Genomic DNA, 14,600 nt, shown 5'->3' with positions numbered 1-14,600 from the left:
GTTGATATAGAATATGGGATACACAAAGTTATAGATATGCATACATATATCAATATGAGTCAAAACATTCATGCACATCTTCTTGAATTCAGGAATTGTGCTACAAAACACTTAGTCAGAACAACACAGCAACAACCAATTGCAAGAATGTATCAGAGTTGAGAAGTTACCTGCCCGACTTTGAAGAGCATGTCTCCCTCGTTAATACTCATAGTCTCCATGTGGCGGCACAGCTCCAGAAACATGGGCTTCTCAAAGTGACCAAATACCCTAGGTACAACAAAAATCACAAACATTCAACTACTGCTTCTTGTATGTAATTTGCCATACTGTAATATGGCCATCTTTGGCTGTCCATTATAACATAACTTTGTTTATCCGTATCTGCATCTGTATACTGTACTATTAGCCAATATAACACCCTTTGGCATAACATACCAGTTTTACAGGCATGTGGAATGAATGAATATTACAGTGCTTGAAAGCTCATCATCCCAGGAAATGGAGGAAATATTATAAGGAAAAATAAGCATGTTTCAATTATATAGTCCACAATCATGACTGATTGCTAATGTTCTTATATATAGATTATGGCTCATTGAAAACCAGCTTGTTCAATTGAATGGAAAAAACTTTGTCCTATTCTGGAGACAGTTTTGCTTTTGTTCAATATTTCCACCAAGCTTCACATATGGCTGTAGCTTGTTTATCAGTATGTCAAGATTTTTTTATCTATTCAACAAACAAACAAACAAACAAACTGACCTGACAGAGTTGAGCATGTACATGACCTCAGGAGGCAGGTGGCTCTCTCCACTCTCTGTTAGATCAGCCTCCAGCAGCGCAGGTGGGGGTTCCTTCAGCTGAACACCTGGTTTGGAACCCTCCTTACGCAGACGGAGGATTCTGCAGGGTGAGACGATCATGAAACTCATGAGTAACAAGATTCAGACCCACTGCACTTTTGAAATGTGTTTGAAGTAATGTTAGATTATTACACAACACAATCAATGTCTTACAGTTTGCCGGGCGCTAAATAAGAGGTGCCCATATGTGCCCAGCTGGGAACAACCAGTTCTTCCCAAACACAAGTTAAGGTCACAGAAACTACACACATTTGGCTGGCAAAAGAATATAAAGGTCACCTGGATGCACTCAACTCACACCGTAATTTGTTCTGCACCCTTATCCCACCCACCCCTAGTTATGTCACATGGGACTCATCGTACTTTGTAATGTTTCTGTGTACTATAAATTTCCAAAACTACACACATTTGGCTGCCAAAAGCATAATGATCACCAAAGTGATAACTTATTCCTAGGAAGCAGAAAGTCTTACTTCTTGACTAGCTGAACAAACTTCTGTCGTTTCTTTATCCTTGTCCGCGAGGACGAACCTTGGACCACAACAGTGTTACTCACACTGGACTTCACCTGTAAATAACAAAACCAAAAAAAACTGTAATCCTATGAAACCATTTGAGTGTGAAGCTGTCTCACATGTCTCATCCACAATTCCATACTCATACTAACCCGAATCTAGTCAGGTATATTTATACATTGGCAGGAATAATCATTCATTAAGATTGAAGCTTTGATGAAAATCTGACAATCATTCACAAAGTGGCAGCACAATATGTGTCAATTTGCAATTGTGAATTGAGTATCATGGATGCTAACATCAAAGTTATTACACCTGTTTGAAGACTGCACCTCTTTCTGTGACTCTCATGCATCCAGTACTATTAGCTTTTAGATAACTTTTCATATAACATAAATATAATGGTGCAGCTTAGGAGATTCTGAAAAACTAACAATTATAGTAACATGTGATCTGTGTGGGCAAGTGATATAAGATAGCAGCAATACAGTTACATGCATGTATCAGTAGTGTTCTAATGACCTATACCTTCGGATCACTGGTGCAAATTGGGTTATTTTCCAGCAAGTCAATCAATTATGAATCGGGGATTTTTTGCATGTCATAATCTTACAAAATTATCTAGCATGATAAATAATGTGCACAATTCGGATTTCCGGTTTATTAGTGACACGCCTGCAAGTTAACCTTCTTCTGACTAGGTCATTGTGGTAGATGCTACTTTACAAAATACTCATGTAAATACATATAATTCTAAATCTAATGCACACTGATTTTATTAATATATTTAATATATTCTTGCAGTAGGTGTTATACCAGTTGTGGTTATTTTCTACATTTCTAATGATGGCATACATGACACAGACATCTACTCAGGTCATTCAGAATGTGCAGGTGAGTGAAAAACATGACAAAGGCTCATATCTAGAACTCAAGTTCGTCTCAACATTGGTTGTCTTGGCAACCTTACCGGTAGGTCAATGACCTATTTCTGACGATGAGAATAAAATCATACTATTAGATACAAATGAGTTTCAATGATTGTTCAAAGGAAGCACAGGTAAGTTGCTTCCTTTATGTTAGAAATATTTCACATTCAATTTCGGAGTGACAAATTTTTGTTATTTCAATTCTGAAAGACAAAGGGTAAAAGCACATTGTCCTTCTGCATACATGTGTACCTTTCTGTAAATTCTCAGTTGCTTTGATGCATATCATCACATTGTATATTGCACTACTGATTTACTTGTTTGACATCTAATAAAAGCCAAGCAGTAAGGAAGTCCAGGACAACCAATACTGAAGTGATTTGAGTCTTGCAGACATTATAAAATATATACATGTACAAGGGTGGGTGCATTATAGGTTTTTTTGTACACTTTTCAGTCAACCTCAAACAAAAACTCAGGCAAATGAAGGGAAAAGTGGATTACAGCGTTGGGGTCATCACTTTCCTGTGGCTGTAGGGGAAGACGTTCCATAAATCGGATCTTCAGGATGGGCAGGGAAAATGGAAATATGTCATCATGTAAATCTGGTAAATGATATGGGCTACAGCTACTCTCTATGCTAGGGTGTCATTACAAAGAAAGAAGTGAAAAGGAAAAGGAAAGAAGGGGAATACGGTTTCTTGTGAGGTGTGCCATGGAGAGAGCTAAAGACGGGAATGAGAAATGCCGATAGGCAAATCTGTTAGTACAAGGGATGTGAAATGAAATGGAACAAAATGAAAGAAAGAAAATGAATGAAAATTAAATGAAAATCTTATCTTGAAATTCAAGAATGCAAAAACCCAGGTACCATAGGTTGAACACCAAAAAAATTATTCTTGTTGACATCAATACATTAGGTAACCACATGTACATTTGCAGGTGCACAAATTCAAGCTGTATTGTTCCAAGGGGTTGTAACATTGCATTGAAAAAATGTTGACTATTGCATACTGTTTTGGAACTAGAGCTTATAAGACTTAAGATCACTCACCTTCCTCATGACTTTTCTACCATAAAACATAATCTTGTCCCTTTTACGGAAGCGGTATTTCACTGGGGGAGGGTGGCCAATGACTGCGGATAACAAAAACACAAGGCATGTTGACATGATACAAGTTAGATTTTTGATGTAATACAGTAAACAGTTGAATTACTATCATTTAAATCACCTAATGAATGGAGATATACTAGTACATGTAACAACAGTTAACTCAATAACATTATGATAGTAATCATAGTATCATACAGAACTCAATTACATTTTAGTGCTTTTATAAGCCCTTTCAAAGAGATCAGAATGCACATTCAGCGATAGGAATTCTAGGTAATATGTCAAAGGTAAAGGGGCATAAAAAGAAAACAAAACCCTTCTGGATGTTGTTATGCAAATCGCAACAATGGTCAAGACAATGACTGTTTTCTTTTTCTGGGCCTTTTACCTTTGACATATTACAAATGTACCTAGAATTCCTGTTGCCGCACATGCGTTCTGATCTCTGTGAGAGGGCTTATTTTTGTCTCATTCTATCTCATTTGCCTTCAATGGTGTATAAGGCTAATACATATGAAGTAGTAGTAATACCTGCCATAGTACAGCTTATGATTATATATATATGAAGCTGTTTCATAATCCAGCCAGGTAATTAGAGCTGCAGGATTCCTCACCTTTTGTCTTGACTTTCTTCAGACACATGAACAACCCAGTAACTATCCCACAAACCACCAGGCTCAACAGGATGATGATCGTCTGAGGAAAAATGGGAAGAATGTTGTTGTTTTTATTGTTGTATATAACAATATCTTTCTATCTGACACAATCATTACAATACTTTTTTTCACACAGTTTTTTACTGATCCAGTCTTATTGTAGCTTCGATCACAGGAAATGACCTAGTCAATCCTACTGTACTAAAAGGTAAATGTCATTTTGTGTCAATTCTATGCCCAGCTCTTTGTCACAGATCACATATGGTATAGAGCACAACTAAAAGTAAAAGCCTTATGCGTCACCAACTGTAGACTATGTCTAGTCTTGTACATGTATCTTGCTATGCGTTTCCTCATACATGAACTTAAGACAAAACTTGTTTTATCAGCTGTAAGAATTTACAAACAGTAGGGTACTAGAAGTATAAAGATAACGCCACATCCTTGTGATGACCTCAGTCATAGGCCACAAATGATAGAAGGATTTGGGTGAAGGTCGAAAAGGGGACAACAGTTTGTCGAGTTTTCAGCAAATTCTCGACACTATATATACGAAATTAAGAGCTAGATCGGTTCCTCGAAACATCAGGGACTGATCAAAAAGAGTCTTACCCATGGTAAGTCCACAAAGAAGTAAAATAAAGACTCTGAAGACGAAAGGACTGGAAGACCACCCTCTTCGGTCGCCATTTTGAATGTTTTGACGAGTTCGACGAGCTCAATAGTTATAGTAGGGGAAACATTATCCTTTACTTTTTATAATTGTTTTTACTCTTTACTTTCTGTGTAATTTAAATTTTATTCATGTATATATTGTTTAATTATATCAAATATCAGTTTAATTATAGTGTATACGTACTGTTTGTCTACTGTACAATCAGAAGATTTTGAGACATTATTTTAACCCCCCTATATGATCAACATTAATAGTAGGTTCGGAATACAGTCAGAGGCAAAAGCAGATTCAGACGGCTTCTAGTGCCTCGATCGGTATGCTATTTTATGCCATACTGTAGACTCGAGATTGCTCAAAAGTTTCTTCCCTTTTTCAAGCGAAAGCTATGAAACTATGATGTTTGTAAATAAGTCCTTTGTAGTACGATGATAAATTTAGATTTTAATGACGTCATATGACACGCCCATTTCGGCGGGAAGTTTCAGATAAAGCCCTGGCTGACAGCTGGAGGACAGGTAACTTTGCTTTACGTTTTTGCGATCTTTTAGCTTTTCCTGGTTCTTGTTAGATACACAGAGTTGTCTTAGCCCCCACATTATAGCTGAAACAGTTTAGCCATTTTGAATTACTCCAGGCAATTGTATATTTTATCTGCAGCTGCATGCAGCATTTCATATGTCACTTGATTCCCCCAAGGAGGTTATATCAGATTCCCCCTGGGACATTACAATGTAAATGATAACATGATAGCATTATCCCCAGCCTATCTACAGTCTCGATCTCTAAACCTACTACTATTTTCTGTGTGGACTATGAACAACCTCCTCACCCCCACCCCACATAGAAAATAACATTGAATCTTTTATATTAATTAATAAAAAGCCTAAATGTTTGTTGTTGTTTTGGGTCAGATCTTAGAGTGCCCAACAATTCAACATCGGTCAGATGACATTTTTTTTCCAAAATTATGTAGATTATAGTCCAGTTTTATTAGTTTTATTCATTGCCAAGGTAATGGTTCTTTACAGTTCTGATAAAGACTCCTCACATAAGTTTGTGCCTTTTGCGATCCCTATTCTACATAATCTACAAAAGAATCCCCCCAACAAAATTCTGGATACTGGCATGAACACTAACACTTACCTCTCCAGCTTTTAAGCTATTTCAGAATGCAGAGCTCCCTAGAAGAATCAGCTGTTGAGTACCTGGACAGATCAGGAGCTCTACAGAAGCTCATCCAGGATTGTCGGACCCGAGCAGAGATCGAGAGTCACCAGGACAAACCCAGCGCAGTGTTCCGCTTCGTCCTGACTGTCGATCCTATGGATCTGGTGAACTTTGACTCCACTCTGGGAAACCTGGTCCTCCATTATCCTCTGGATGCTGGGAGAATCTTCCAGGATGTCGTGTACTTGTCTATAAAAGCATTGGACCTGATACCACAGGTGGAGTCTCGTAATCAGGTACATTTCACAGGAGGAGAACTCTAAACACATGTACATGTAATAACAAAATAACGTTAAGGATTTAAGTTCACCCAGTGAGACTCAATGTGACAATTTTAAGAATCACTTTTCTTTGTCAATTTCAAAAATTGCTTATTGCCCATTCATGACAGTTCTGTTATTGATTGTTTTAATTTCAAATGAAAAAAGATACATGCAACTATTCCCCTGAACTCTGACACAATAGCTTAAAAATAATTGATTTGAAATGACTTAAAACATGCCAATAGCTCAGTTGTATCACATGTTAACCTTTTTAATGATGACTTTCTTACTTAGATCCTGGTCCACCTTTCCATCCCAACCCTTCCCCCCCTCCCATCTTACTCACTCCACCTCAGGGACTTGTCATGTCAGGCAGTGGAGCAGAGGTAGAATCAAAATATAACTGGTTCTGTTTTCAGTCACTGGTTTTGCTTTAGTATAACTGGGTTCAAAATTATGTCTCAAGGTTTCAGTAACCAGTTGTGCTTTCGGTGTAGTCTCCAAGCAGATCTTGCAGTGGTGGCCAGTGAACTCCTTTGCCAGCTAAACTCCTTCCACAGCTTATGATACTATCTTATGCCATCACAAGATCTGCTTGGAGATTACTTTCGGTGGTAATTTTGTCCCTGCACTCTTTTCTGACATTGTTATTGATTTGTTTATTTGGATTTCTTAATCAGTAGTCCCGGCTTTGTACTAACATATGAAAACTGTTGATTTGTTGGGTAAAATTTTGCAGAAAAGACCAACCATATGCCATTATAAGTTTCTTTGTAAGGATGTTTTGATTATTGGTAGTCAACAAAAAAAGAGTCCATTTGATTGCTTGTTGTTTAGCCACTAGAACCAAACGTCAATACAAGTCTCAGGTTAATGAATACAATAATTTGCAGGTACTTCCAATTTGAGGGTATAGTGAGTTCCATGACCAATGTGATCCAGTACACCCAGAGTGCGCGGTACCAGTGCCCTGAGTCAGGATGTGTGGGTTCAGAACCCTACACCTACATCAGACTACACACTGCAGGGGCTAGTGAGTCCAGGACTATCAGGTAAGAAATGTAGTCTCTACCAGACTGACTACGCTGGCTGCAATAAGGAGAATGATTTGCCAAGGAGTTGGCTTGCCGTGGAGGGGAAACATTAACCTTAGAGTGGACTGACTCCCCTGGACAATTTCTCGATTTTTTTGCCGAATTCTACAATCCCCATACCTTCGTAGGAAGGCCTGGTGGAGGCTATAAGGAATGGTCAATCATACAGCTAGGGTCAATCATTAAAGAGATTTTCTTTTCCACTGTAGAAGCTTTTTAAACTTTTTTCTAGTTTGTACATAATTTCAAGTTCTTCACTGGACATATCACCTTCATATAAGAATTCCTGTTTCTATGGTTAACGCTAGTTCACCTTTATTTCTGGGATAGCCTTAAAGTTTATCCAATGTTTTTATAAATGGTAAATAGGGATATCAAGTCAACTGACAGTGTTTTCCAATTGCAGAATCCTCAAAATATTGCAGTTTGAAACCACTGTCTGTTTGTTTCTACAAATATGATAGAAAACATTGCAAGAGGTACTAAGGTTTAAGGTAAGATTTGTTGTGTTGATCCTCTTAAGACCAGACTTTCAGTGCCATCACTGTGGGAACATTCTTGAGGAGGACGTCTCATGTCGAGTCTTAGCAGATAAGAGAGTTGTTAAGTGGTACAGGGGATTGAGATGGGGGCACACTACACTGTGGTAGGTGAGTGGTGCAGGGGATTGAGATGGGGGCACACTACACTGTGGTAGGTGAGTGGTGCAGGGGATTGAGATTGGGGCACACTACACTGTGGTAGGTGAGTGGTACAGGGGATTGAGATGGGGGCACACTACACTGTGGTTGGTGAGTGGTACAGGGGATTGAGATGGGGGCACACACTGTGGTAGGTGAGTGGTACAGGGGGTTGAGATGGGGGCACACTACACTGTGGTAGGTGAGTGGTGCAGGGGATTGAGATGGGGGCACACTACACTGTGGTAGGTGAGTGAGTGGGGAAACATTTTGGAGGAAAAAGTTGTGTATAATTTGAGCCTATGAACTGCAACAGTTGTACTGTACATAAACTGCTGTCCAAAATATATTTGTTGATGTCAAAGGTTTTACTTGAATATGCATATACATGCCTGAAAAGAGCACTATTCACGTGCACACCTGGTATTCAGTCTCTGCAATATGTTTGGCTGAAATAAGAAGAAAATCATGGGACAATAGAACACCTGGCTTGTAAACCATTCTTTTCCACATTTACAATGTACAAACAACATTTGGAATCTTGTTTCTTTTGAGAAAATTCAATCTCAGGTACCATTGTATGCTCTCTCTCTATTTTTTTCAGGGATTCCTACAATAGACAGATGCAGGGGAGATATTACCATTTCCATTGAGGCAAACTCTATAGTAAAACAGGTTGTTCAGCCATCACCCTCTGTAGCCCTCCCTGACAGTGTGACAAGGCTCTACCAGGATAGACTGGGCTCTCCTTACAGCTTTGCAGGTATGGAATAAGCAGTTATCGATTCCCTGAGTCTAGATAGATCTACTATGTATCATTCAGCACCAAGGACAGGGATTGGAGAGTAAGTATGTGTCATTCAGTACCAGGGACAGAGATGATAGAGTAAGTATGTGTCATTCAGCACCAAGGACAGTAATGGTTAAGTCAGTGTGTATCATTCAGCACCAAGGACAGGGATGGGAGAGTAAGTGTGTATCATTCAGCACCAAGGACAGGGATGGTGGGGGTAAGTGTATGTCATTCAGCACCATGGATAGGGATGGTAGAGTAAGTGTACATCATTCAGCACCAAGGACAGGGATATCAGAGCAAGTGTGTATCATTCAGTACAAAGGACTGGGGTAGTAGAAAAGTGTGTATTTTCTTAACCCCAGGGACAGAGATTATAGAGTCAGTTTGTATTGTTCAGCACCAGGGAAGGGGGTGTCATTCATCACCAAGGACAGGGTTGGAAGAGTAAGTGTGTGTCACAGTGCTTGGGAAGGGATGATAGAATGATTATGCTTTATTCAGTTCCAGGGACAGAGATGGTAAAGTAAGCACATTTAGGTATCATTCAGCACCAAGGACAGAGATGACAGATAAAGTGTGTGTCACAGTACCAGGGAAGGGGATGATAAAGTAATTGTGTGCCGTTCAGCACCAGGGACAGATATAAGTTTGTCTTTCCTATTTTCAGCCAGTCTAGCCTTTGCATTTGCATCATCAGTGAGCCCACCAGGTACCTACCACAAGCTGAAACTGAGCATGCTGCTAAGCCTGGTGTCAACTCAGGCCAATAACAAGGTTAGCAATAGCTTATTTTCTATTTTCAGCTGTTGCAACATGCAAGTATTGAAATTACATAAACTGAAGAGAACAACAATATACTGCCACTGAATACTATTACAACAGGTAAAGATAGCTTAATCATTTTACTATGTTCTATGATTTTCTCACAGATGAAAGAGACTAAAGACAGTGGAGGTCTCCATGTGATGGCAGTTGGCAGTGATACCCTCCTACTCTCCAGGCTGCTGACATACTGTGCAGCCATGTCATCACCATGTGTTCATCACACTGTTGACAAGCACCTCTTTGCAAAGGTTACTAAAGACACCCATGGCACAGGTGGATTTCAAATTTATCATCTTCAATTTACCTTGAATTTTCTTTTCCGTACCTCCTTTAGCATCTGTACCCTGAGTAGTGTCTGAACCCCCTGTATTGTTTGTACCCCCAGAAGGGTCCGTATCCCCAGAAGGGTCCGTATCCCCAGAAGGGTCCGTACCCCCAAAAGGGTCCGTACCCCCAGTAGTGTCTGTATCCCCAGAAGGGTCCGTATCCCCAGAAGGGTCCGTATCCCCAGAAGGGTCCGTACCCCCAAAAGGGTCCGTACCCCCAGTAGTGTCTGTATCCCCAGAAGGGTCCGTATCCCCAGAAGGGTCCGTACCCCCAGTAGTGTCTGTATCCCCAGAAGGGTCCGTATCCCCAGAAGGGTCCGCACTCCAGAAGTGTCTGTACCCCCAGTAGTTTCCGTACACCCAGTAGTGTCCATACCCCAGATGTGTCTGTACCCCCAGTGCCCGTACCCCAATGGTGTCCATACCCTCACCAGTGTCTGTACTCCCAGTAGTTTCTGTATCCCCATCAGTGTCAAATAGTCATATGCCTAGTTGGCTTAGTCTATAGTGATAGCTAGCAACATACAACCTGCTTGTATCAATCTGTACACAGGTAATAGGAAAATCATTCTAACTTAGATGTTCATAATCTCTTTGTAGGGACTTGCAGCATCGATGCAGGTTCCCTCCTCCTCAGCCACGGAGGATGCTGTTTCCTAGGAGACCTGGGACAGGTGAAGCGAGATGTCCAGTCCAGTCTGCAGGGGGTCATGGAGAAGGACGTTGTCACTGTGCAGGTCTGAATAGATGTCTTTTGGTATCTATTTGCAGCCTGTTGTATTAGTGTGTATCATTCAGCACCAGGGACAGGGATGATACAGTAAATGTGTGTCTTTTAGCACCAAGGACAGGGATGGTAGAGTAAGTGTGTGTCATTCAGCACCAGGGACAGGGATGGTAGAGTAAGTGTGTGTCATTCAGCACCAAGGACAGGGATGGTAGAGTAAGTGTGTGTCATTCAGCACCAGGGACAGGGATGGTAGAGTAAGTGTGTGTCATTCATCACCAAGGACAGGATGGTAGAGAAAGTGTGTCATTTAGTACCAGGGACAAATACACAATTTGTGAGGACTTTCACTAAAGCAGCAGCATGTATGTTTGAGCAAAATGAATTTATCATATCATGATTGAGCTCTATAGTTCAATGTGTTCATGAATAATTTTACTTCTGGATAAAAAATCAGTCTAGCTTGATATCTTGAGCTAACAATTTGGAATTCCAGATACCCAAGAAGTATGGAGACAGCGGGGTACTTCAGAGCTTGGACCTGCCCATCAGGTGCAGCATCTGGGCCTACACAGACCCAAACAGCTGCAGGAAACCAGCTGCAACGGCAGGTGCAGACCTCTTCCTCCAGCAGGTAATGTCTGATCGTAATTCTTGGACTTTGCACCACACAAGTATTCCTACAGTTACGTGTGATTACAAGGCTGTCACCAGGACCCATCCCTCCGTCCCGGGACGGATATTTGCTTGTTGGAACGGACAAAAATTTCACCCCATCTGTCCCAAAAATCTGAACTTCAGTACAGAAAATTGATGAAAATGTGTTTTCATAAGCTTAAAATGGCAGATTTTACAAGGAAAATCAACAACATTGACTCCAAAACAATAAAAGGGATGAAAAAAATAAAGCTGAAGACAGTCCTGTATTACAGTGACAAGCTTTGTTTCTGACATCAATGCATTCAATGTAGACCAATTCTGAGATGCTACTTACTATACAGTGTATATCAAGGAGTTTCAGCATTTTGTTGTCTTGTGAACCATGTAGGAACTAGGCAATGTGTCCAAGACCCTGGCCGACTGCTTCAGTCTGGTGTGTTACACTGACAGCACCAGTGAGACAGGAGACATGTATGCTGACAGCCTGCTTGTTGAAGACATACTGAACTGTGCAACGCTTAAAGAAGAAGACCTGGAGAATGTTGGTGAACTTCTCAGTGCAAAGGATATAAAACAGGTCAGTGAAGACTCCATGCCACACAATGTCATGTATGTTGATGAAAATTTTGTAGCAATGTTTGTCAATGACTTATGGCTGCTACAGGTAGAGTCTGATGAATTAAATTTTCTTCATACTTGTAAGACTGCAGCCATGAGTTCAATTCTAGATCTATGTCTTATTATTCTTATGGTTCTCAAAACCTGCACACCTGTAAGGACTTGGTAGTTACTACTCTCGGTCTCTCTCTCTCTCTGTGTCTCTGTGTTTCTCTCAATGTGTGTCTCTCTGTACACATCTGTCTCTCTCTCACTCTCTCTCTGTGTCTCTCTGTCTCCCTCCCTCTTTGTCTCTCTCTGTCTCTCTCTCTCAGATCTCTATTTTCTCTCAGAAATGATGCAGATTGTACTTTTCCTCATGTCCAGTTTCTCCAGGTAGCGTGTTGCCTCCATCCCCAGCTGACCCCCCCTGCTGAGTACCTACTCCAGGGGTACTTCATCTCCTCCCGCAGACTCAGGTCCAACAGCATACAGAGCTGCCCCTTCCCTCCCACAGCTCTCAGGACTCTCACTTCTGTAGCTTGTGCTCATGCAAAGTAAGGAAAATCACTTCTCTTATGCACAACGTTTACTAATTGTTATTTGATCCTAGTGAGGGATCTTTCAGTGAGAGATAGAAGGTATGATACTTACATACAAAGTGGTATAACTATACCCCCTTTTTATTGATGCAGCATGCATTGTGTGACCAAAAGTTTAATTTTAGTAGTTCAAACAGACTTCATTGACAAATGTTATAAGTTCTGCATGTCTTGTCTGTGAAATGATTATTTTCCATCATGGATCATATTCAATTATAATATTACAAATCCAATTTTGTTAGCATGTTAGTTTTAGTGGAGAAAGTTTCAGTTACATATTTCTTTATTGCATCCAACTGGTGTCACAATCTATTTATACCATTGAAAATGTGATTTAGTGTTGTTCAGCTCTTGCCCTGAGTGTAATGTATTGCTTCTATGCAGACTGAGCCTGAGGACGTATGTGGCAGAAGAGGATGCTCTGGTGTCCATCTCCCTGTTTGAAGAGTCTGTTACCTCCAGATACGGGTACTCCATCCTGGGGGTACAGCCCACACCTCACTTCAGACATGGCAACATTGTACAGTACCTGGGGAAGGAAGTAAGTCAACTTTCCTTCATGTAAATGTATCCATTGTTTTTAGAAATGGTTGTTTTGAGATTGATAATGTCAAATTGATGGATGGTGGTTTCAAATTGCAATATTTTGAAATAGCGCAATTTTAGATCACCGCCCATCGACTTGATATCATGTCTGTCAACTGGATATCCCTTAGTTTTTTAGGTGAGCTAGCATTAGCACTAATCTGTTGTACATAATATACTTTTGTGAGACTTGGCCGGAGCATTGGTAAAACCCAAAGTACTTTCTTGGAGCATCATGCTTTAAAGCCAGACACTCAGATCAACAGGAATCCTTACCTGGGCAGCAAGGATTCATTGCTATAAATCAGATGTTTACTGATTTGAAGAAAGCTGTAGAATGAAACAGGAAATGTCCCCTAGCAGCTTACTTTTGAACTGCAGAATATGATGGAGCAAACTTTTAATGCTGCATGGGCAGAAATTTGCACTCTCTGAGTGTACCAGTATACTTTTCATATGTGTGGTTTTAAACCCTTACCTATGACTGTAGCAGAAGTGAGCATAGCTATTACATCATTTGGTAATGTCAGTGGTGTTCCTCTCTAGAGTGAGACACAATTGGAACAGCATAGATTCATTGCTATACATGTAAATCAGTTGCACTCTGTGAGTATGAGTGTCCTGGTTAACTTTTTATATGTGTGGTTTTAGACGCTTACCTATGACAGTAGCAGAAGTGGGCATATATGTAATTCATTTGTCCATTTCAACATTTTTTCTCTACAGAATGACACCCAGATGGAACAGTTCCACCTGCAGTTGCTCCGCCTGATCTCCAGCCATGCCCAGGACCTCACTATCAGGCAGCCGGAGGAGTGAGGTGGACTGGGGACAACAACATCATTGGAGTGTGGTGAAAGGTTTACGAGGGGCGTGCAATAAGTAATGGTCCTGACCCACTTCCAGTTGTCTGATCTAAATGAAATTTTGTATGTGTAATAATTCATATCTCTATGGGTTATGTTGCAAAAGACAGCTCTGAATTAATTGTGGTTTCTGATTTACTGGTGTTTGAACTTAGTCAGGTGCGAAATGGACCAGGTGTGAAATGGAACCAGTTGAGTGTCGCGCAGTGATCCGGTTTTTGTATTTGAAAGGACGCACACCAAAGAAGACTTTTGATGAAATAAATGAAACTTATGGTGATGATGCCCCATCATATGACCTTGTAAAACGCTGGCATCCTGAATTCAAACGTGGCTGGAAGTCTGTGGAAACAGCTCCCAGACCTGGTCGTCCCTCTTGTGCCATTGATGAGGCATCAGTTGGAGGACCAACCTGGGGTGTCCTACAAAATCGGTGTCCAGAGCTGCATCAAACGATGGGAGAAATGCATAACTCTGGGTGATTCCTATGAAGAGAAAGACTAATAACTGTGCCAAGTTTCATTAATCTCCTGCTATGGGAAATGGGTCAGGACCATTACTAATTGCACGCCCCTCGTAAATTTTAAGTTCCCAGC

At 40.6% G+C, this 14,600-nt stretch overlaps 2 protein-coding genes across 17 annotated transcripts in view; one reads left to right on the top strand and one right to left on the bottom strand.

Moving 5' to 3' along the window:
• LOC118408629 (patatin-like phospholipase domain-containing protein 7) overlaps positions 1-4,788 on the bottom strand; it is a 29,227-nt gene extending 24,439 nt beyond the window's left edge. For 14 of the 16 annotated variants that reach the window (XM_035809453.1, XM_035809462.1, XM_035809460.1 and 11 more), the window contains exons 1-7: positions 4,693-4,788; positions 4,039-4,120; positions 3,365-3,447; positions 2,815-2,871; positions 1,340-1,434; positions 766-906; positions 171-270 (exon numbers count right to left, since the gene is read on the bottom strand). In XM_035809453.1, coding sequence (XP_035665346.1) covers positions 171-270; positions 766-906; positions 1,340-1,434; positions 2,815-2,871; positions 3,365-3,447; positions 4,039-4,120; positions 4,693-4,770 — 636 coding nt within the window. In that variant the 5' untranslated portion in view covers positions 4,771-4,788. Of the gene's footprint in view, positions 1-170; positions 271-765; positions 907-1,339; positions 1,435-2,814; positions 2,872-3,005; positions 3,036-3,364; positions 3,448-4,038; positions 4,121-4,692 lie in introns of all 16 variants that reach the window. The other 2 variants (XM_035809447.1, XM_035809457.1) reach the window with 2 other exon arrangements.
• A 234-nt stretch (positions 4,789-5,022) lies between these two features.
• Positions 5,023-14,003, top strand: LOC118408627 (minichromosome maintenance domain-containing protein 2-like). The gene is made up of 15 exons (XM_035809443.1): positions 5,023-5,271; positions 5,908-6,219; positions 6,541-6,632; positions 7,140-7,298; positions 7,864-7,942; positions 8,337-8,343; positions 8,625-8,783; positions 9,484-9,590; positions 9,746-9,914; positions 10,568-10,704; positions 11,191-11,328; positions 11,743-11,931; positions 12,339-12,508; positions 12,938-13,094; positions 13,865-14,003. Exons 2-15 carry the CDS (start codon positions 5,926-5,928, stop codon positions 13,955-13,957), a joined length of 1,950 nt encoding a protein of 649 aa, XP_035665336.1. The 5' UTR covers positions 5,023-5,271; positions 5,908-5,925; the 3' UTR covers positions 13,958-14,003.
• The last annotated feature ends 597 nt before the right edge of the window (positions 14,004-14,600 follow it).

Source organism: Branchiostoma floridae, unplaced genomic scaffold (genome assembly GCF_000003815.2).
Source record: "Branchiostoma floridae strain S238N-H82 unplaced genomic scaffold, Bfl_VNyyK Sc7u5tJ_264, whole genome shotgun sequence".
In the NCBI taxonomy this organism is placed as follows: domain Eukaryota; kingdom Metazoa; phylum Chordata; class Leptocardii; order Amphioxiformes; family Branchiostomatidae; genus Branchiostoma; species Branchiostoma floridae.
This window is presented reverse-complemented; position numbering and strand designations above follow the sequence as displayed.